This window comes from Camelina sativa, chromosome 8 (assembly GCF_030686135.1).
Source record: "Camelina sativa cultivar CO46 ecotype springtype chromosome 8, ASM3068613v1".
Classification (NCBI taxonomy): Eukaryota; Viridiplantae; Streptophyta; class Magnoliopsida; order Brassicales; family Brassicaceae; genus Camelina; species Camelina sativa.
The window spans coordinates 19,299,986-19,323,364 of NC_141887.1; the positions used below are offsets into that span (position 1 = coordinate 19,299,986).

The following is a 23,379-nucleotide window of genomic DNA, read 5'->3' on the forward strand; positions in this document are numbered from 1 at the left end:
TAACAACCAAAAATACTTTGAACTCCACACCAACTATATTCTGAACTTCCTGTCCAAGTCATATATATAAAAACATTTTTGATATTTAGCTCTCTTTTTTCATCATGTTCATATCTTAATATTATACGTATAAAACTATAGTTTCTTTCTTCATTGAAAATTTTGTTATCGATTTGTAGTAACAAAGAAATTATTAAAAATCTCAAAAAAATTCGTCAAGACAAAACTCAAAGAGAAAAACATTGGTCATTTAGGGTGTTAATTTATGAAGAATCGAAAGTTAAGGGGCTTAAAATAGAAAAAGTATTCTTCCGGGTATAAAATATAAATCGATCAAACGTGAAAGCCTTTATTGTTATATTTTCTTTCTTCTTTCTTTCAGCAAAAACCTAAAATTTCTCCTTTGTCACAACTCTTCTCCGTCCAATCCTCTCCATGGATCGTTCTGTAAATCTATTGCGCCGCCCCTGCATATAAAACTGTAGTTTCTTTCTTCATTGCCAATTTTGTTATCGATTTGTAGTAACAAAGAAATTATTCAAAATCTCAAAAACACTCGTCAAGACAAAACTCAAAGAGAAAACATTGGTCATTTAGGGTGTTAATTTATGAAGAATTGAAAGTTAAGGGGCTTAAAATATAAATCGATCAAACGTGAAGGCCTTTATTGTTATATTTTCTTTCTTCTTTCTTTCAGCAAAAACCTAAAATTTCTCTTTATCACAACTCTTCTCCGTCCAATCCTCTCCATGGATCGTTCTGTAAATCTATTGCGTCGGCCCTGCGTATAAAACTGTAGTTCTTTCTTCATTGCCAATTTTGTTATCGATTTATAGTAAAAAAGAAATTATTAAAAATCTCAAAAACACTCGTCAAGACAAAGCTCAAAGAAAAAACATTGATCATTTAGAGTGTTAATTTATGAAGAATCAAAAGTTAAGGGGCTTAAAATATAAATGGATCAAACGTGAAAGCCTTTATTATTATATTTTCTTTACTCTTTCTTTCAGCAAAAACCTAAAATATCTCCTTTGTCACAACTCTTCTCCCTCCAATCCTCTCGATGGATCGTTCTGTAAATCTCCTCGACTTAGCCTTAGGGTTTGATGAGCAGCAGCTAGCCAATCAATCGCCACTAAATGGGAAAGTAGTACTAATCGAAGACTGTGTAGAGACGAGTGGCTCGTTCGTGCTTCACCAGCTGATGAAACGTGTTCTCTCCCCTAATTCCTCTGACGCCCTAATCGTTCTCGCTTTTGCTCGCCCTTTCTCTCATTATGATCGAATCTTGCGTAAACTGGTAAAAGTTTCAATCTTTTTCTACTGTTTTGTCGCCATTTACATTCTCATGGCTTTTCTCAGTGTTGTGCCATTGTTACAGGGATGTAATTTAGCTGCCCACAAGACGAATAATCGATTGGTGTTCTTTGACATGCTCATGGTTAAGTGCTCAGGTGAGACTTTTCAGGTAAACACAGTCGATTTGATTAGAAAAGTAGACTTTAGCTTATTAATGTCACATCAGCTTTGTTAATAAGTTAGTTAGTCTTTGATAAAGCATACTTGGGGTGCTTGGATTGGAAGTGCATTGGCCTAGTTATTAGTTAGAGTGGTTCTTCTTTGAAAGCAAACGATTTAAAGAGATAGAGTAGGCTATTGTCTCTGTTCTCTGCAAATCAGATTGTGAAACCAGTAGGTTGTATTGTGAACACACATGATGAATTTTGGTGGGGTTAGCTTAGATTCTATCTCAATATTTGACTTTTATTCTCAAATTTATCGACTTGTAAGTGGGCGTTTCATTGTTTTGTGTTGTCAGTTGTCGTCTTTAAACCTTGTTAGTAAGGTGCTGATTACTCTTATCTTTTCAGATCTGAACAACACTTTCTTTTACTGAGATATCTTTTTAGCAGATGGTGATAAAGTGGAAGACAATGTGAGTGCAGTTGCAAAACTGTTTCGAGAGATACAAGAAACCGTTCGAAAGCTACAGAGTGTAACAAGTGGTAACATAACCGTTATGGTGGATGATATGTCTCTCCTGGAAATTGCTACTACCGGCAGCAATTCAGAGCACGTCTTGGACTTCCTGCACTATTGCCACACCTTAAGTTCTGAAAGCGTAAGTCAGAGAGGCTGTAACCCATTTGTGAAGTACATTATAGGTTTTTTCTTCTTTTTGAGTCTTTTAACGGGCAATCTTTATTTTTTCTCTGAAGACAGAATTGTTCATTGGTCATTCTCAATCATGAAGATATATACGCGAGTATGGAGAGACCTGCGTTTTTGCTACAGATGGTGTGTCTTGCAGATGTTGTGATAAAGGCAGGGCCTTTAGCCTCTGGTTTAGCTAATGATGTACATGGCCAAGTAAGTGTAATCACAATACCCTTTTTCCTCAAAAACATTAATTGAAGCTTTTGTTTGATATTTTCTTGGTGTCTAAATGATTTTTGTCATCTTATTTTGCATATGCAGTTGACTGTTTTGAACAAGGGCATAAGCAATTCAGGACGAGGTAGCTCGAGGAACAAGTTGCAGAATTTTCAATTTAGGATCAAGGAAAATGGTATCGATTATTTTTATCCTGGCTGCAGAAGCTGTTGATTACTTCTATCCTGGTTGCATCTAGAAATTTTGTTTTGTTTTCGTGAGGAAGCTATTGCTCTTAGGTTTAAAGATTCTGTACTCTGCTCACATTTCTTCCAAGGTGTCTTCTGGTTATCAGTTTCTTACTTTACTTAGCTACGAGTCGAACACTTTGAGTCACAAATGCTATAATGATCACTCGTCTCCCATGACAGATCCAAGACTTACAAAAGTGATAGATAATATTGTAAACTACTATACATATGAACGACACAAAAACATGTGCTTCTGTTCTGTTGGTACATAAGATGATACATTGTATGATCGCCTTCTCATCTAAGGCTCAAAGCTGGCCATGCACCAGGAGATGGCAGAGCAGGGCGGACCACAGGAACCCTTCTTACCTCTGTGAACACTTGATTGAGTCGGGCTGCCTGACTCATCACCTGCGACGCCTTCTGCTTAGATCATAAACAACCCAAGATGTGATAGTGATAGAAGAAAACACCACCAAACGAATTAAAGCTAAAGGAAAATATCAAATCTCAGCACTTTCTACGGGTGATCCCCTAAGCATTTATTGTTCTTCATTCAGACAGATTACAAGAACAAATTAACGACAAAATATATCCTTAGTTTAAGCCAGGACAGGACAATTATCAAACCAAACTAAACCTGAAATGCTAGAGATCAAGTCAGACCAATTGCATCAACGCAACATAATAGAGTTATAGAGGAGGGCTTCATCCTCAAACGAATCATTGTAGACTGAAAGTGAATATAGTGTACCTTATCATCAATTGTAACTTTAAGGTTGAACCTTTGAGGGTTCTTTTTCGTATCATACAACCTCCGCCGTCCCAAGAGAACAAAATCAATCACTGCTGCAGCCAAAGAAACAGACCAAACTGGATCAACCCTAGATGCAGAGTACTTGAGAAGCACAAATGGCACTTTCCACCACACTGTCTCTCTACTACTACACTCATCACCACATCTCACATCCCCAACTTCTACAGTAGATACAACTCTACTATGAGAAACAATCTCATCTTCACCATTCACAATCCGAGAAACCAATTCATCACCCCCTGAATCAGATTCAGACCAAGACTTGCTCGAATCCTCAATAGGCTCTTCAACACCAGTTCCATCAGCAGCAGCCTCACTCTTGAGGTGCTTCTCGTCAAGAGCTTCAAAAACACTTACCCTGACCTCACTATCACCCCAAACCTCTTCCTGATTCAGAGGATCCGACCCGTAATTGACCCGGAAAGAATCAGCAGGTTCCAAAACACCGTAATGGCTCGTATCAACAGAGAAATGATCAGAGAGAATCTTACCAACACCGATTACACTTGAACTCACAAGTTTCTTCTCTGACGTGATAGAATCAGTTGGTTCCGTGTCAGAGCCATGAAGCAGCTCCCAATCAAACAACTCCTCCACCTCCATGAACCCTAACGAAAGCCCTAAATTTGCTGTTGATGATCCCAATTAGCCCACCCCAAGGTTCTTTTATTTATCTCTTGCTGCTATACCTGGCGATTACTAATTGGCTACGTGTCACCTCTCAACTAGATTCAAGCCACGCTATCATGTGTAAGCAAAATGATACACTGATATTAATTATTGTACCACATTTTAATTTGATTCAAATGGATAATTAATATAACCAAACAGTAGAAGCATACATGGACAATTCAACACAAATTCACAAGCTCCATCAAATAATACAAGTCTTTTTTTTTTCCTGTAACATCTACGTATTTAAAAAATAAAAATTAATTAAACTGTGAAAGGGAAATATAAAGTATTAACCATTAATTATCTTCTTCTTTTTTCTTTTTTTCTCTTCTCTCCTACGACACAAGATTTTCTTTGTAGCTCTGATTTTATTAGGCTCACCCGAATGATTTCATTCTGACTAAGAAGTGAGACAACAAGGCAGATGCGACTTAGCCAATCCGGAAATGCATCGTGAGGTAAAGCTATGCTATTTTGTGCTCCAATTTCTTATCTTTAGGTGATTAGCATTCTGGATATTGCAAAATTAGTTCGGAGAAGCCTCTGTTCATGCTGGTTTTGCTTTGCGTCTCTTGGTCTGGTCAGTCGGATGTATTGTCCGTTTTGGCTTAGGACCGGAACAATGAAAGTCGAAGAAACCAAGCTTTTCTGATGTTGCGCCTCTGAGTGTTGATGCTATTGGGACAAGTTCTACTCGATCATGAGGTTCTAATAGCTTGGAATTGCTTTGTTCTTCAGTATAGGATTGGTCTTCTCTTTGTTAGTAGTTGTTTTCGTGTCATAGGGTTTATTTAGGTGGTTTAAGAGATGATTTCACACCGAGTCATGGTGTATTATCTATCTCGTTGTGGTAAAAAAATGCAATGTTTCTCGGTTAGATAGTGTTGGATCCACCTAGTGATTCAGGGTGATACTAGATCGACTCATTGCATTTGGTCCAATTCTATAGAGGTGAATGTTATGTACTTTTGATTTAGATGTATTATTTTGGATAATAAATAATTGAAGTTGAACCAAAAAAAAATAAAAAGTATTAACTATTAACTACAAATCAATTGGGAGGTTTTTTTTCTATACAAATATATCAGTACCTTTTATCTGAGCCATGTCAAATATATGTAATTGATGTCATATTTTTTTGTGTATCGAAATGCTATTTTGTTCGTTTTGTGAATTTCCATTAGAATCTTAGATACTCTTAATAACAAAATGACTAACAAAAACGTGTCTTTTATATCAATACTGTACTTATTTTTAATGATTTTTATATTTATAACTATAAAATTATAATTTAAAATCACACAGGTAAAAAGCATTTTTATATATTTATATATAAGGAATTTTAAACAACACAAGTAAATTAATAGTTTTGTAAGTTGACTTTTCTCAAAGTTAACTTTTCTCTCCCAAAACGCAAGCTTCGTCCTTTTTCAATCACCTTCGCCGATCTCGGCGTTGGTCCCCACTACCCTTTATGGGCAAAAATAAACCCAAAAAGAAACTTCCAAACGGTATCTCCACTAAATCCGCATCTTTTGACTCTTCTCATTTGAAGTGCTCCCCGTCTGAATCTCCTAAATCAGCTGGGGAAACTTCCATTTGTTTGCCGAAAATTGGGTTGCTTGACACCAATGGAGTGTCAGCCAACAAGGTTACTCCTAATTCCTGCCAAATCGCCCCCTTAGAGAATATTGTTGCAGCAATCGAAAACCCTAGTTTCCCAAACCCTAGATCCCCAAAATCTAGCGATATAGCTACAACTGCCATTAATTTTGTTAATGTGCCTACAACTGAAGATCTCGGTACAATTTCTGAGAACAATGACACTGTCGCAACTACAAGCAGCGTAACACCAGTTTCCGTGACTCCCCTTTAAAGCAAAGAACATCCTTGGAAAGCTCTGGTAAATGGTAATTCTACTCATCTTGAGAAAAAAGGAACCCCTTTCATCCTTGAATCTAGATTTTGTACTCTATTCACATTTCCAAGATGTCTTCTGGTTTTCAGTTTATTACTTCACTTAGCTATGAGTCGAACACTCTTGAGACACAAATGCCATAATGATCACTTGTCTCCCATGACAGACCCAAGAATTACAAAACTGATAGATGATATTGTAAACTACTATGCATAGGAACGACACAAATATGTATTTCTGTCCTGTTGGTACATAAAGATTATACATTGTATGATTAGCTTCTCATCTAAGGCTCAAAACTGGCCATGCGCTAGGAGATGGCAGAGCAGGGAGGATCAAAAGGACTCTTCTTACCTCTGTGAACATTTCATTGAGTCTACTAGCTGCCTGATTCATCACCTGTGAGTCTTTGACACCTGCATAGATTATTATAAACAAACCAACTCGTGATAATGATAAAAGGAAAAAAGAATAGAGTAATGAGCTTGTGGGAGTTGAAGGAAAATATCAAAGAGTTAACTTTGTAAGACCATCTCCTATGGTTTTCTCTATTTTTATCTCTATAATAGAGAAAATCTATAATATAGGTGAGTTTTACTCCAACCCACCTTTATTCTTACCTCTAAAATAGAGATTGCTATTTTTTCCTCTATTTATAGAGGAACCCTTTGTAGAAAAAAATAAAGTTTCTCTATAAATAGAGGAAAAAATATCAATGTCTATTTTAGAGGTGAGAATAGAGGTGGGTTGGAGTAAAACTCGCTTCTATTATAGAGGAAAAAATAGGGATGGGTTGGAGATGCGCTAAGAAAATAAAATTTTGTATTTTTTGCGGAAAAACAAGATTTTGCGGTGGGGAGGGAAACAAGATTTTTTGGTTTTGGCGGGAAAATAAGATTTTATGGTTTTAGCGAAAAATAAATTTTTGCATTTTTTGCAGGAAAACGTAATTTTGTGAGTTTGGCGGAAACAAGATTTTGCAGTTTTGGCAGGAAACGTGATTTTGCGGTTTTCGCGGGAAAACGAGATTTTGCGAGTTTGGAGAGAAAATAAAATTTTGCATTTTTGCGGTTTTGGCGGGAAAACGAAATTTTGTGGGTTTGGATGGAAAACGAGATTTTGTGAGTTTGGCGAGAAAATAAAATTTTGATTTTTTTTGCGGGAAAACGTAATTTTGCATTTTTGACAGGAAAACGTAATTTTGCATGAAAACGTAATTTTGTATTTTTATGTTTTTGGTAGAAAAACGAAATTTTGCGGTTATGGCGGGAAAACAAGATTTTGCGGTTTTAGCGAGAAAATGAGATTTTGCGTTTTTACCAATTATGGATGAGATTACCTCATCCAAACTCTCCAAAAAAACTCATCCAAAAATTCAGTTTTTTTTGGATGAGTTTTCCTAATCCAGTTGATTTCTTAATTGTCACTAAACGAACGATAACATGCATCTGCATCCAGATACTGTGTTTGGTTCACCAAACAAACAACACCTTATTCGCCCCATGCACATGTTTATAATCAAAGAGAAACAAAACGATTTGCAAAATAAAATTGAAAGAGAATCAAGATCAAAGAACTAATTTTGCCTAAACAATGAATGAAAATCAAAACAAATCTTAAATCTCTATTAGTGAACGAAAGAGAGAGAGGTAGGGACGATATCTCGATGTTTTGATTTGCTTCCAGCTGCATTCTCCATGGATCTAGCTCAATATGATGAGTACACTACGTGACCAGGGTCGGAGTTGATGATCTAGTGTCAAATAAAACCTAATGTGCACTCAACCACGATCTAGTGGTGTCGTCGTAACACTCAACAACAAAACTTATTTTTTATTCATGAATTAAGCCTCATTATATAGAGGAGATACAACAATTTCCTATAACAGTCAGCAACTTGGGAATGCAGCAACTTAGGAATTGAAATTCAAACTCTAAAGTGTGTGTAATAGAGAGAAAACCACATAAATAAATGCTGTTTTGAGAATGGACGAAAATCTCTCTTTTCTTCTTGATTTTGGGCTGAATCCACTTTGTTGGAATTCTCTGATGGACCAAGATTCTAGAACAATTTGTTTTGTAGATTAATTCAATCTGGTCTGGTCAGAATCCTCCTTTGAATGGCCGTATGTCTGAATTCGCGTAAGCTGGAGATCACCTGTTTTGTAAATTGTGTAACTCTTTCATCTGAACTCTGTTTGATCTGATTCTTCTTCGAGGAGTTTTGTAATTGACCTGAGCACATTCTACAACTGGTTTCATGCACAAATTACTCGTGGTTCAGCAGATACGCATCAAAAAATGATCACATGTCTTGACGCTTCCCATTATCATATCACCAAGCCCCAAGGTAAGAAATTTAATCCGGTTAAGTCTTGTCAAATCTAGAGACAACTTCTGGTTCAACTTATTGTCCTCCTTGGTGACTGTCTTTTGGGGCGTGTTGAACCTGCTCATGTTCATTCCAAGCTTCATTCAAAAATCAAAAGTACTAAAGCAATCATAAGAGTGTTAGTTCAAAGCAAAAAATTCCTAGAAATGGTCATAGTTCCCCAACATTTTTGACTCAATAAAAATAAAAAAAATGACTCAAAGACTCAAAAAATCAAAAGGAAACAACCAAAGAAAACGACATTAGTAATTTGGAGACATCCCTCCCCCAGACTTACTTCACACCGTCCAGGTGTGAAAGCAAAGCCAAGAAAAGAATGAATCCCATAAAGCAAATAAGAAAAATGAAAAAGAAAAAGAAAAACTAAGGAAAAGAAACAAAAACCGGTGATCTTGCATCTGGTGTTGGAGTGGTGTTGGCAAGGGTGGGATTCGATCGGTCTCAGGATAGGATCGACCGATCTGCAATATTATTGAACTGTAGATGCGTGCAGTAAACACCGGGATCGATCGATCTTTAAGGAGGACTGATCGATCCTAAACTCCTGGAACAAAAAAAAGTTTTGCATCTTCTGCGTGTGGAACCTGTTCCTGAAAACACTTAACACCAGACGTGATTTCACCGTAATAAATCCTACAAACAAAACCAAAATCCTAAGACAAATAAAAATAAAAGGGTAAGCCAGCACAAACCCCATGGATTGCCTCCCATAAGCGCTTGTTTAAGGTCTATAGCTTCACCGAGGTTTCAGATGTCAAGTGATGGGAGGATGAGAACTCATATCAGAACAAGCTCTTCAATTCTTCAGCTTAAGCTCCAAAATCTTTTTCAGCATACCATCCACTGCTTCTTGGCCTTTCTCTTTAAACTCCGGAGTGAGGATGGCTTTAACTTTAGAGAAAGGCCGAGATATTCCTTTAGACTTCACCTTGTACTCAATGGTGTCTCTAACATATTTCTGGCGTACCAAGGTTATGTGAAGATCTCGTATTACTCTTTCTATCTTCGGTTTGTCTCTCTTCTTAACCTTCTTAGACCTTTTCTTAGAAGAATGAGTGTCTTCATCCAGGACTTCATTAAACTCATTCTTATCACCATTCTCTCCCAAAATCATGACATCCACCTTCTTCTCATGTTCTACAACTAGACAAGAGTCATGTCGTATAGCTTCATTTGCAGTGATTGCGTTGTAGAAGACCTTATCATCAATGTTAGAGAAAGTTATCCTCTTAATAGGCAAGTCAACAAATACTCCCATTGTCGCTAGGAAAGGTCGCCCAAGAATCAAAGGCATTTCAGAACCCTCGCTCATTTCCACAACATGAAAATCTGTAGCAACCAAGTAACTCCCAACTTGAACATCTAAATTATTAATGAATCCTTGTGGAGTCGTGCTGACAGCATTTGCAAACTTTAGAGAGACCTTAGAAGCCTTCATATCATCAATTCCCAACCTCTCTGCAACAGCCTTCGACATTACGTTCACACTGGATCCAGTGTCACAAAGGGAGTCCTCAAAGTTCACTCCTAAGATGGAGCATGGAACAACAAATTTTCCTGGATCTTCTAATTTGGGTAGTCTTTTCAAAGCTGGAGCATGAATGTTCTTCTCTCGAGCCAAGAACGCCTTAACCTCCACCAAATCCTTTTTTCCAACCACAACATCATTGTAAACCTTCTTAAACAAAGAGATATGCTTTACTGCCTCTGTAAAGGGAATGTCAGCGATGAACTCACTTATAGCTTCTTTATACTGAGCATACTTCTTTTCATCTAGAGGTTTCTTCTCATGTCTTCTTGGAAAAGGAATTTGTGGCCTATAGGGTTTTGGTTCCACATGAAGTGATTCCCTAGCATCTGCATCAGGAACAATTGAGCTGGGTTTTCCCATACCTACAACAGGGACTGACCGGTCTGGACGTAGATCGATCGATCTGAGACTTTCTGAGATAGGTTTTGCGTTATTGATGGGATCGACTGATCTATAGGGGGACTGGTCGATCCAAATTCTCTGGAGATCAGACTCGAATCATCAGAATGGATGGGACTGGCCGGTCTAGGCTCAGGACTGATCGATCCTGTCTCTACAGAAGCCAAATGTGAGTTGATAACAACACAACTCAGCCCATCTTCGATTCCACCATGGAGTGTAATAGCATTGTATGACTCTTTGTTCTTAGAGCTAGAAGAAATAGCAGAGACTCTCTTATCACTGGAATCAACATGTGAACTCAACCTCTCAAATTTCCCATTAAAATCATTGTACATGCTATCAATCTTGATGGCGGATCCGGTACAGCTTTCTCTTGCTGGTCCTTCCTCTTCTGCCGTTGGACGATACCCAACTGAGGGTTGGGTTGATGAACCCCTGCCTCTTCTCCGTCGGCCATAGCGTTGATTTGGCCTCTTGTTTTGCGGTTTTCGCGTTCAAGCTGTGCTAACTCCTTGCTTCGCATGTTACGCAAATCAGTAGGCTTGTGGCTTCTTGTTTGCATGCACCTGAAACGAAAGAGGAAGAACGCAAGAACAAGTCAGTAAATTAAAGTAAAATAGACCTTAGACTAAACGTGAATCTAAAATTTCAAAGGCAACGTTTTGGTCCCCGGCAACCGCGCCAAATTGATCTAGTGTCAAATAAAACCTAATGTGCACTCAACCACGATCTAGTGGTGTCGTCGTAACACTTCAGGGTCGAATCCACAGAGACCAAACGATACACTATGAAATTATATAGACCGAGTATAACTAAAGCAAGAGAAAGTTTGTGTTTCAAGTAATCGATTAAAAAGCAGAAAATAACTAAGGGGTTTGAAATCAAGGAAAGATATTGGGTGTAGGGAATCAGTTAGGGGATTACAATCACAAATTTAGATTATAGATTGGAATGCATTAAGAACCGTTCTTGAACTCAAATCACAATAATAAAGCTGACCTAGTTCCGCAGCATTAGCTAACTTTGCAAAGAAACAACTAGACCCTAAACTTCGGTTTGAATCTAGATAAACAAGCAAGCATTAAAGTTCAAGTTTGATTTGTTCACAAGGTGCCTCAACTTCAACTTCCGTTGGCTAAGGTCCACCTTGTTCACCTATGTTTCTTTCAAGTAATTCAACAACACTTTCGATGCCTCGATGAATTGAACCTAAGATCTTAATCTAGATGATCAGTCTAGTTCAAGCAATAAGAACAACAATATATGAAGAACAATAGGATCAATCCCAAAATCTAACAACCTAAGTTTAGAAAATCATAAACCCCCTTTTGAAACCCGAAACCCAATAGTAAAACTACTCAGACATAGAAATAAAAGTACAGCAAATCAAAGATGAAGAAAACATAATTGAATTGCAAAGAGAAGTAAAAGGGTTCATAAATCTTCTCCAAAGAGATACAAAGGATTAGAGATCTTCTCCCAAACTTACAAGTCTCAAAAGCTGCGTAGAATAATAGGGTGTCTTTTTAAGAGGTCGAGCCCCATGCTTAAATAGTATTTTTTTTTGTGCAAAATAGTAAAATAAAACCCTAAAAGTCGGTTTAAAACAAAAAAGGAAAGGTTGCTTCGGGTACGGGATCGGTCAATCCCAAATGTAGATCGGCCGATCCAGGATGCTTTTCTGTGCTTGCTCCATCTGATTGCTAGCCCGATCAGTCTTCAACCAATTTAGCTCCAGATGCATGTTTTCATCCCCAAAGCTCTCAGATTCCTTCCAAAGTCACCTAGAACCTGTAAAGACTCACACAAGACTAATAAGACTCTCAAAGCACACTGAGACTTAACAAAAGACTCAAAACAGATACCAAAACTATGGTTAAAATCCTATAAAATGCAGACACATCAATTCCCCCAGACTTGAATCTTTGCTTGTCCTCAAGCAAGAACAGACAAAAAACTCAAGAACAGAGAAAAGGTTTGAAAGTGGAAACTCACATATTCTTGGTAACTTCTTCTTTGCACTCTTCATCACATCAAATTAAGAACTACTTTTTGTATTCTGCCCATGATTAGGATCAACACCCCCTACTCTGAACTCCACAGCCTTAGAGAACCCTCAGTCTCCCCATCGTTGTCCCTCTACATCAGATTAGTAAAAAGGTGTGGTCTTACCATGGGAGTATCGATCATAGAACTTTATTGACTCCTTCAACCTCTTATTTCCCAAGACCTCCTTCATATACTCCTTTTCCTCTCTCTTTTCTCACTTCCAAAGGATTGATTTCTCCCTAATTTTCTAGGGTATCATTTTAATTTTTTTTATCAATCCTTTGCTCTTTTTCTTTTGGGACAAGTTTACATGAATTCCGAAAGATGCACGGGTCTACGCACATCCCTTGGCTCACTTCTTTTATCACCTATATCCTTTTATCTCTTTCTTCTTCTTCTTTTTTTTTTTTACTGAGTACTGAAGGGAAGTGAGAGGGGAAGCATACTTTGCAAGGAGATGCATGTCTCGTGAGGCTTAAGGGAGGAGTCTTGTCCGATGTATACCAAGTGATATGATTCTCCCAAGGAGTCGACACTCTAAGGTGGTGAAAGGGATAAACTTTGCATCCAAGAGACTGTGAAGTCTAAAGGATCAAAGGATGTGGAGCGAATGGTCGCACAAGAGCTGCGGAAGACTCCTGATATACCGGTGGATCGATTCTTTGGATATTACACACCAAAAGGGATCGACAACTTGTTGGATATGACACACCAAGAAGGAATGGATAGAGAGATGGATCGAGAGACGCCACAAAGATCTGTGAAAGGATCTATGATAAGTCTGAACCAACCATGAACATAGATATGACGCACCATGAACATGGAGTTCCAAAAATTACAAGATATCACATCTTGAAAGAGAGAAACTTTTCAGATTTTTACTCAACAACAAAACTTATTTTTTATTCATGAATTAAGCCTCATTATATAGAGGAGATACAACAATTTCCTATAACAGTCAGCAACTTGGGAATGCAGCAACTTAGGAATTGAAATTCAAACTCTAAAGTGTGTGTAATAGAGAGAAAACCACATAAATAAATGCTGTTTTGAGAATGGACGAAAATCTCTCTTTTCTTCTTGATTTTGGGCTGAATCCACTTTGTTGGAATTCTCTGATGGACCAAGATTCTAGAACAATTTGTTTTGTAGATTAATTCAATCTGGTCTGGTCAGAATCCTCCTTTGAATGGCCGTATGTCTGAATTCGCGTAAGCTGGAGATCACCTGTTTTGTAAATTGTGTAACTCTTTCATCTGAACTCTGTTTGATCTGATTCTTCTTCGAGGAGTTTTGTAATTGACCTGAGCACATTCTACAACTGGTTTCATGCACAAATTACTCGTGGTTCAGCAGATACGCATCAAAAAATGATCACATGTCTTGACGCTTCCCATTATCATATCACCAAGCCCCAAGGTAAGAAATTTAATCCGGTTAAGTCTTGTCAAATCTAGAGACAACTTCTGGTTCAACTTATTGTCCTCCTTGGTGACTGTCTTTTGGGGCGTGTTGAACCTGCTCATGTTCATTCCAAGCTTCATTCAAAAATCAAAAGTACTAAAGCAATCATAAGAGTGTTAGTTCAAAGCAAAAAATTCCTAGAAATGGTCATAGTTCCCCAACATTTTTGACTCAATAAAAATAAAAAAAATGACTCAAAGACTCAAAAAATCAAAAGGAAACAACCAAAGAAAACGACATTAGTAATTTGGAGACATCCCTCCCCCAGACTTACTTCACACCGTCCAGGTGTGAAAGCAAAGCCAAGAAAAGAATGAATCCCATAAAGCAAATAAGAAAAATGAAAAAGAAAAAGAAAAACTAAGGAAAAGAAACAAAAACCGGTGATCTTGCATCTGGTGTTGGAGTGGTGTTGGCAAGGGTGGGATTCGATCGGTCTCAGGATAGGATCGACCGATCTGCAATATTATTGAACTGTAGATGCGTGCAGTAAACACCGGGATCGATCGATCTTTAAGGAGGACTGATCGATCCTAAACTCCTGGAACAAAAAAAAGTTTTGCATCTTCTGCGTGTGGAACCTGTTCCTGAAAACACTTAACACCAGACGTGATTTCACCGTAATAAATCCTACAAACAAAACCAAAATCCTAAGACAAATAAAAATAAAAGGGTAAGCCAGCACAAACCCCATGGATTGCCTCCCATAAGCGCTTGTTTAAGGTCTATAGCTTCACCGAGGTTTCAGATGTCAAGTGATGGGAGGATGAGAACTCATATCAGAACAAGCTCTTCAATTCTTCAGCTTAAGCTCCAAAATCTTTTTCAGCATACCATCCACTGCTTCTTGGCCTTTCTCTTTAAACTCCGGAGTGAGGATGGCTTTAACTTTAGAGAAAGGCCGAGATATTCCTTTAGACTTCACCTTGTACTCAATGGTGTCTCTAACATATTTCTGGCGTACCAAGGTTATGTGAAGATCTCGTATTACTCTTTCTATCTTCGGTTTGTCTCTCTTCTTAACCTTCTTAGACCTTTTCTTAGAAGAATGAGTGTCTTCATCCAGGACTTCATTAAACTCATTCTTATCACCATTCTCTCCCAAAATCATGACATCCACCTTCTTCTCATGTTCTACAACTAGACAAGAGTCATGTCGTATAGCTTCATTTGCAGTGATTGCGTTGTAGAAGACCTTATCATCAATGTTAGAGAAAGTTATCCTCTTAATAGGCAAGTCAACAAATACTCCCATTGTCGCTAGGAAAGGTCGCCCAAGAATCAAAGGCATTTCAGAACCCTCGCTCATTTCCACAACATGAAAATCTGTAGCAACCAAGTAACTCCCAACTTGAACATCTAAATTATTAATGAATCCTTGTGGAGTCGTGCTGACAGCATTTGCAAACTTTAGAGAGACCTTAGAAGCCTTCATATCATCAATTCCCAACCTCTCTGCAACAGCCTTCGACATTACGTTCACACTGGATCCAGTGTCACAAAGGGAGTCCTCAAAGTTCACTCCTAAGATGGAGCATGGAACAACAAATTTTCCTGGATCTTCTAATTTGGGTAGTCTTTTCAAAGCTGGAGCATGAATGTTCTTCTCTCGAGCCAAGAACGCCTTAACCTCCACCAAATCCTTTTTTCCAACCACAACATCATTGTAAACCTTCTTAAACAAAGAGATATGCTTTACTGCCTCTGTAAAGGGAATGTCAGCGATGAACTCACTTATAGCTTCTTTATACTGAGCATACTTCTTTTCATCTAGAGGTTTCTTCTCATGTCTTCTTGGAAAAGGAATTTGTGGCCTATAGGGTTTTGGTTCCACATGAAGTGATTCCCTAGCATCTGCATCAGGAACAATTGAGCTGGGTTTTCCCATACCTACAACAGGGACTGACCGGTCTGGACGTAGATCGATCGATCTGAGACTTTCTGAGATAGGTTTTGCGTTATTGATGGGATCGACTGATCTATAGGGGGACTGGTCGATCCAAATTCTCTGGAGATCAGACTCGAATCATCAGAATGGATGGGACTGGCCGGTCTAGGCTCAGGACTGATCGATCCTGTCTCTACAGAAGCCAAATGTGAGTTGATAACAACACAACTCAGCCCATCTTCGATTCCACCATGGAGTGTAATAGCATTGTATGACTCTTTGTTCTTAGAGCTAGAAGAAATAGCAGAGACTCTCTTATCACTGGAATCAACATGTGAACTCAACCTCTCAAATTTCCCATTAAAATCATTGTACATGCTATCAATCTTGATGGCGGATCCGGTACAGCTTTCTCTTGCTGGTCCTTCCTCTTCTGCCGTTGGACGATACCCAACTGAGGGTTGGGTTGATGAACCCCTGCCTCTTCTCCGTCGGCCATAGCGTTGATTTGGCCTCTTGTTTTGCGGTTTTCGCGTTCAAGCTGTGCTAACTCCTTGCTTCGCAGGTTACGCAAATCAGTAGGCTTGTGGCTTCTTGTTTGCATGCACCTGAAACGAAAGAGGAAGAACGCAAGAACAAGTCAGTAAATTAAAGTAAAATAGACCTTAGACTAAACGTGAATCTAAAATTTCAAAGGCAACGTTTTGGTCCCCGGCAACCGCGCCAAATTGATCTAGTGTCAAATAAAACCTAATGTGCACTCAACCACGATCTAGTGGTGTCGTCGTAACACTTCAAGGTCGAATCCACAGAGACCAAACGATACACTATGAAATTATATAGACCGAGTATAACTAAAGCAAGAGAAAGTTTGTGTTTCAAGTAATCGATTAAAAAGCATAAAATAACTAAGGGGTTTGAAATCAAGGAAAGAAATTGGGTGTAGGGAATCAGTTAGGGGATTACAATCACAAATTTAGATTATAGATTGGAATGCATTAAGAACCGTTCTTGAACTCAAATCACAATAATAAAGCTGACCTACTTACGCAGCATTAGCTAACTTTGCAAAGAAACAACTAGACCCTAAACTTCGGTTTGAATCTAGATAAACAAGCAAGCATTAAAGTTCAAGTTTGATTTGTTCACAAGGTGCCTCAACTTCAACTTCCGTTGGCTAAGGTCCACCTTGTTCACCTATGTTTCTTTCAAGTAATTCAACAACACTTTCGATGCCTCGATGAATTGAACCTAAGATCTTAATCTAGGTGATCAGTCTAGTTCAAGCAATAAGAACAACAATAGATGAAGAACAATAGGATCAATCCCAAAATCTAACAACCTAAGTTTAGAAAATCATAAACCCCCTTTTGAAACCCGAAACCCAATAGTAAAACTACTCAGACATAGAAATAAAAGTACAGCAAATCAAAGATGAAGAAAACATAATTGAATTGCAAAGAGAAGTAAAAGGGTTCATAAATCTTCTCCAAAGAGATACAAAGGTTTAAAGATCTTCTCCCAAGCTTACAAGTCTCAAAAGCTGCGTAGAATAATAGGGTGTCTTTTTAAGAGGTCGAGCCCCGTGCTTAAATAGTAAAAAAAACCCTAATAGTCGGTTTAAAACAAAAAAGGAAAGGTTGCTTCGGGTACAGGATCGGTCGATCCCAAATGTAGATCGGCCGATCCAGGATGCTTTTCTGTGATTTCTCCATCTGATTGCTAGCCCGATCAGTCTTCAACCAATTTAGCTCCAGATGCATGTTTTCATCCCCAAAGCTCTCAGATTCCTTCCAAAGTCACCTAGAACCTGTAAAGACTCACACAAGACAAAAAAAACTCTAAAAGCACACTGGGACTTAACAAAAGACTCAAAACAAATACAAATAAAATCCTATAAAATGCAGACACATTAGTTGATGCGGTGCAAGCGGTGCTTTTGCACCGGGTGTCAATAAAAAAAAGCATTTATAAGGCTTTGCACCCTCAAGGTTTAATATTTTGATAAAAATGATTCTAAATTTATGAAATCTAAAAAAAAAAAAATTGCACCAGGTCCAACAACAACTTGAGTCGGGCCTGTACGTGACTGGAGAGATGCTGATTCATGAGCATGAGTTTATTATCTTAAAATCATGATGATGACCAGAGAAGAATCCAAAATCAAAAGACATCAATATTCAAAAACGAAATTTCAATTAAATTTGATTTTTAAGCATTAGAGGACGCAGCCCCATCTTAAAAAAAATTTCGTCCCTAGGCATACAATTTTTTAGGACCCTTTTCAACATACATTTCCTTTTCTTTTTTTCTGGTCCCCATTTCCTTAATATTTTTTTAAAAAAAAAAAAATTTGTCCCCTGGCCATTGCCCCTCTCGCCGTAGGTATGAGTCGGGGCTGAGAGGACGATTTGGTTTTAGGTTGAAATCTAATTACCTTGTTGTAGCCAATAGATACTTTATACACCAACTGCTTCAAGTTTGTTCTTTCTTTAGATTTATATATGTAGCTAGCCGTGATAGATGTGGAATCAGATTCTTTACAACTGCTTCGCACCATCAAACCAAATTCCTGGAGTTCTGTGGAATTATCGAATCACTCTTTCAGCTTTAATCCTTAGAACATAGGTGAAAAAAAATTATTAGGTTTGATGTCTCTTTACATAAACATAGAAACTCAATGGCTGAGATGTTCTACACAAAATAAAAAGAAACGGTTGGGATTATAACATATAACCGGGTCAAATTACCGGGTTAAATGACCCGCGTGTTTACCCGATTTCACTGATTACGTTTTTACGCTTCGCTTAGATGTTTTATTTTATCTAAACTCTAATGACCGTCAGTTGTAATTTCTTACAAAACTAATGTTAGTTTGTTAAACGATTTTTCTTTTAATAGTAGGGATGGCATATTCATTTACTTTATTTTAATTTGATATGATATCATTTGATTGACTAATATAAAAGAGGTGAATGAAAGGGAGGATGAACCCGAGTATCGTCCATCGAAGGTAGTTCAAGTTATCACTGATTCAGTTGAGACATAATATAAACATCATGAATGGGTGAAGAATCAAATTAGCTAAAATGGGTTAAACCAATATATATAACCTGAACCGAATTTGCTAATTTTATCCGATTAAACTGGTTTTAACCCATTTTAGCTGGAGAAACCCAAAAAGTCGATTGAATTTGGTAGAATTTCATTAACCGAAATAAATCAAAATTCGAACTGTTTTTTTGTTCGGTTAATTTGGACCAGTTTCTACTAAATAGTAACTGAAAACCCGAATTAACCGGATTGATTCGGTTCGAGGGTTAGGCAATTAATGAAATGGGCCTTATAGAAAATTTTGAGCCTATTTATCTCTCTGCATCGCATCCGGTCCGTTCAATCAATGTACTTCTTTCGTCACCTGCGCCGTGTTTAGCGACAGCGACATCCAGAGAGAGACGACTAAGCGAACAAAACTGAGAGAAAGCGTGAAGTGGGATGTCAAACAGAGAAGATTAGGGACTCGTGTCTTCTCCTTCTCGTCACCTGTGTCTCTCTCTTTTCCGAAAAGCTTTTGATAATTCGAGGTTCGTTTGAAATGGCTTATTGTTTTTTTCTCCTTTTACATCGGATTTGGACTTCTGGGTTCTGTTCGGTTGTGGGGAAAAAAAAAAATTGGGGTCAATATAAGAAAATTTTGAGTGGTTTTAATCTTGTGGTCGTGATTGATCTTGATCAGAGTGGACTTTGCTGCCATGTTTTTGTTCGTCTGTAATATTGTTAGAAATTTTATATAGGGTTTAAATAGGCATTTCTTCTGATACTGCCAAAGAAAATCAAATCCTTGTTTAGGCCGCTGAGAGCTGTAGAATCCGCGTGGGGGAGTAGCATCACTTAGATCACTTTCAGTCTTAAGGGCATGTGTCTTTGTGTTTCTTTCACAAAGCAAAGTCTCAGTTCGAGTCTTCAGCATTATATAGCTCTGAGAATCTCTTTATACATTGTCAGACTAAAACAATTCACAGTTGGAGACTCTCTACTTTTCTTTTTTGGTTTCTAAGAGTGGATCCTTGTGGTTTTCAGGTGCTTCGAGTTTTGTATTTTTGGCCATGGACGGTACAGAACAAGTGAACAAAGAGCTCACAAAGATTGAAGTTGATGACACTTCATCATCAGTGGAGATCAAAGTGTTGTTATTCGCCAGAGCTCGCGAGCTCACAGGCGTGCCTGATCTAACACTGAAGATGCCATCAGGTAGCACAACACAGAAATGCATGGACGAGTTGGTTCTCAAGTTCCCAAACTTGAAAGAGGTACGTAGCTGTGTGGTTCTTGCCCTGAACGAGGAATATACAACCGATTCCGCCATTGTTCAACATAGAGATGAGTTAGCCATCATACCTCCGATAAGTGGCGGCTAATGCATCAGCACTACTAAAACTCCCTTGATTTGGGTTAGTCATTTAATTGGCAGTAATCAAACATGTAAAAGTTAAGGTACCTTTGTCACAAACAACAACAGAAATATCTGTCTTATAATAAAAGAAAGGTTTACATCAGTTCTACAAATTTTCCAGTTTGTTGTGTTTTCTCTCATTCCGTAGATCATTACAATCACAACTTCTTCTTCTTCTTCTTCATCTCAATATTGATTATCATACAATCATTCTAACAAAGAGAAAGGAGAGTGTTATCACTGTTTCAGTAGCGACGTGGTCTTGAATGGTTGATACTATCTAGTGCTGAACCAAGAACTCTTCTACTATACTCCAAACTTGCTCCATTTGATACTACTCCTGGTGGAGGTAGCTCTGCAAAAATGTACAAAAAACAAAAAAAACACAGAACAAAGTACATTAACTCTCTCATACTCCGAAAGACAAATTTAGAATGAACTAACGGTTCTTGATATTGTAATCTGTGTTGAATTCGACAACAAAGCAGCTTAACTTCTCATAACTCCAGCATTCAAAACTAATAATAGCCATTAGATTAAGCAAACAGACCAAAGAAAGTCCTATACTTAAAAAGACAAATAGATTGATATTTGTCTATTTGTCAATTTAGAATGAACTGAAGGTTCTTGATATCTCTGTTGAATTCAGCAACGAATAAAATTCTCATAACTCCAGCATTCAAAACTAATTATAGCCATTAGATTAAGCAAACAGACCAAAGAACATTTCAAGTCTTATACTTAAAAAGACAAATAGATTGAGCACAAGGTTCTTGATTTACTCATCTGTGTTAAATTTGGCAAAGAACCAGCTAAACTCTTATAACTCACCAGCCAAACTAATCATATACATTGAGAAAACCATCTATACTCTCTGCCTAACTTGTGTCAATGCTTTAAACGCGAAAGCTGTCCATCTTTCTATATGTTCCATGAATCAAGAATGGATAATAAGTAAACCAAAGAAACAAACCTTGTGTGTAATCCAAAGGCAGAAGAGGTGAAGGCGGAGAGATCAATTGCGACGAAAACCTCTCTGAATGATAAGCAGCTCTATCTGAATGCTCGAAAGCCAAAGGCTGAGGTCTCGTTCTATTACCGGAGCTCGCCTGCAACTTATCCTGTCCAGATATCTAAATCCACCAAACCACAACACAAAATCAAGAACATATCAATACAAAAGATTTCAAAAGACAGAGAGGATAAAACAAAGACTCACAGCAAACTTGAGAGTTCTACTGTAGAGAGAAACAAGTCCAGAGAAAAGCTTAACAGCGTACTCAGCGATTTCTTCAGTCTCGTACTCAGCGAAGGCAAAGCCTTTAGGTTTATCAGTTTCTTTATCACGAGGTATGTGTAGATCGATTACTCTACCAGCTTGAATCATGATATCATACAAAACCCTATCGCTTACTCTCTCGTCTACGTTCCCTGATTTATCAAAAATTCATTTCGAGTGGTTTCCGAGAAAGTTTTTTTAACAGTCAGATAAAAAAAAAAAAATTGGAGATGTTTGGAAGAGACACTTTACCTATGTAGACGGTGCAATTGGAATTTCCTCCGGACATTGAAGCTGAATTTGTTGATCGGGAACAATGGAAACCCTAAAAAGCTTGAGGAAGAAGAAGATGGATGAATGTGAGTAGTTGAAATTGACGAGGTTGAAACTGTAATTTTTACAAATATTGTTGTCATAGGGGGTAAATGACTAAAACGCCCTCTATGTCAAACAAAACCAGTGGCGAAGACGTTCCCGGTTAGGATCGATTTTATAAAAAAGAACATTGACATTAGTATTAATATACTAGATTTTAATGTCCGGCACGGCGGATCGATTTGATGTTATTGATACTGTTACACTCTTTCTCTTGAACAAAATCTCTGAAGAGATCGAAGAAGAAAGAGATTTTGTTCGAGAGATAAACTTCTTCAGACGAAACCAAATCCAATAACCGAACATAACTTTAATTTTTTTTGCACAGACACTCTTCTTCGTCTCGACAAGGACCAAAAGTATAAAAAAAGTTTTCGGTGAAGAGTTTTTACATCGGCTTCATCTGAAGACGGTGGACAACAAAAGGTGATTTGAAATCAGATGTTCCGATTGGATTCCCAGATCGTGATTCAATGATTGATCTATTATTTTGGGTTTCTTAGATTCTCGAATTGGGTTTTTTTTCTTTTCGATTGATACTGTTACTGGTTTTGTGTTTCGATCTGACATGTTTTGATTCCAGTATTCTACAATGGTTAGGTATTTGATGATGGGGATAAGCAAAACGGAGATCAATTTCTGGAGATTGCTTTCGGCTGCACTTAATCAGCAAAACCAGTCGAAGCTTATAAATATAGGAATAACCCAGTAAAGGAGGAGGAAGAAGAGAGATAAAAGTAGACTATGGTGTTAACTCTCGGTTTGATATTATGAGAATTTTTATATTAAAATTTAATGATTAATTAGATAATCGACAATTTTTATATTAAAATTTAATGATTAATTAGATAATCGAGATAAAATTAGAATTTTATTTTTGTTGAAAAATTGTGGATATGAAAATAATAACACTTACTATTTTGGGTTTTAAATGACATATTTGTATTAATTGCCTATTTAATATATTTTTATTTTAATCCAAAACAATTGGGTATTAAACTTCTAAATAAAAATAATTTCGGGTTTTTTTTAGCATTTTTCCCTTTTATAAAATAGAACATTGACATTATTAATATATGTTGTCTTATAAAAAAATAAATCAATGACTTCATTTTGTTCATACAGTATGTGATTTAGAACAATGCATATGGTAGAGTTTCTCCATAAGAAGATAATTTTCATCTAGGAAACTTGGCTGAAAAAAGTAATAAGTACAGTGAATTTCTGAAAGTTAATTTATCAATTATGATGTTTGAGATATTGTTGTATGTTGACGGTTGAAAATGACATCTTCACAGAGTGAATGAATGGGTACTTAGAGATGTGTTAACGTTTTCTACGTCATGATCAATTTTATCTTGACTATTTTAAAAGAAATTTATTATTATCTTGATTATCCTCTCATTGCCGTCGTCGTCTCCTCTGGTGCTTTTGACACTTCACGTCTGAGAAAGGGATGCTTCTAAGTTCTAAGCTTCGAAGATGATATGGGCAAGTCCTAGAGGTTCGAAT

At 37.5% G+C, this 23,379-nt stretch overlaps 4 protein-coding genes and 1 long non-coding RNA gene across 10 annotated transcripts; 3 read left to right on the forward strand and 2 right to left on the reverse strand.

The window, feature by feature from the left end:
* Nucleotides 1–989: 989 nt before the first annotated feature.
* Nucleotides 990–2,803, forward strand: LOC104707297 (elongator complex protein 6). Of its 4 annotated transcripts, none has more exons than XM_010423625.2 (5): nt 990–1,300; nt 1,382–1,454; nt 1,914–2,122; nt 2,224–2,370; nt 2,479–2,803. In XM_010423625.2, exons 1-5 carry the CDS (start codon nt 1,064–1,066, stop codon nt 2,605–2,607), a joined length of 795 nt encoding a protein of 264 aa, XP_010421927.1. In that variant the 5' UTR covers nt 990–1,063; the 3' UTR covers nt 2,608–2,803. The 4 variants fall into 4 exon arrangements, 2 of the variants coding, with proteins under 2 accessions (XP_010421927.1, XP_010421926.1); XR_015564616.1 differs by having other exon boundaries at nt 997–1,300; nt 1,911–2,122; nt 2,220–2,370; XR_015564617.1 differs by having other exon boundaries at nt 999–1,300; nt 2,220–2,370.
* On the reverse strand, nt 2,761–4,289 carry LOC104707296 (uncharacterized). The gene is made up of 2 exons (XM_010423621.3): nt 3,379–4,289; nt 2,761–3,047 (listed from the first exon to the last, which is right to left on the reverse strand). Exons 1-2 carry the CDS (start codon nt 4,042–4,044, stop codon nt 2,922–2,924), a joined length of 792 nt encoding a protein of 263 aa, XP_010421923.1. The 5' UTR covers nt 4,045–4,289; the 3' UTR covers nt 2,761–2,921.
* Nucleotides 4,290–19,204: 14,915 nt separating this feature from the next.
* Nucleotides 19,205–20,316, forward strand: LOC104709597 (molybdopterin synthase sulfur carrier subunit). The gene is made up of 2 exons (XM_019228507.2): nt 19,205–19,344; nt 19,841–20,316. The coding sequence occupies exon 2, from the start codon at nt 19,867–19,869 to the stop codon at nt 20,176–20,178; it is 312 nt and encodes a 103-aa protein (XP_019084052.1). The 5' UTR covers nt 19,205–19,344; nt 19,841–19,866; the 3' UTR covers nt 20,179–20,316.
* Nucleotides 20,260–21,901, reverse strand: LOC104707301 (spliceosome-associated protein 49). Of its 2 annotated transcripts, none has more exons than XM_010423628.3 (4): nt 21,745–21,901; nt 21,433–21,644; nt 21,187–21,346; nt 20,260–20,568 (listed from the first exon to the last, which is right to left on the reverse strand). In XM_010423628.3, exons 1-4 carry the CDS (start codon nt 21,779–21,781, stop codon nt 20,459–20,461), a joined length of 519 nt encoding a protein of 172 aa, XP_010421930.1. In that variant the 5' UTR covers nt 21,782–21,901; the 3' UTR covers nt 20,260–20,458. The 2 variants fall into 2 exon arrangements, with proteins under 2 accessions (XP_010421930.1, XP_087318831.1); XM_087462705.1 differs by having other exon boundaries at nt 21,494–21,644; nt 21,745–21,900.
* Nucleotides 21,902–21,919: 18 nt separating this feature from the next.
* Nucleotides 21,920–22,855, forward strand: LOC147940171 (uncharacterized). Of its 2 annotated transcripts, none has more exons than XR_015564308.1 (2): nt 21,920–22,293; nt 22,468–22,855. It is a non-coding gene; the product is annotated as an uncharacterized LOC147940171 (long non-coding RNA). The 2 variants fall into 2 exon arrangements; XR_015564307.1 differs by having other exon boundaries at nt 21,973–22,293; nt 22,451–22,855.
* Nucleotides 22,856–23,379: the final 524 nt, after the last annotated feature.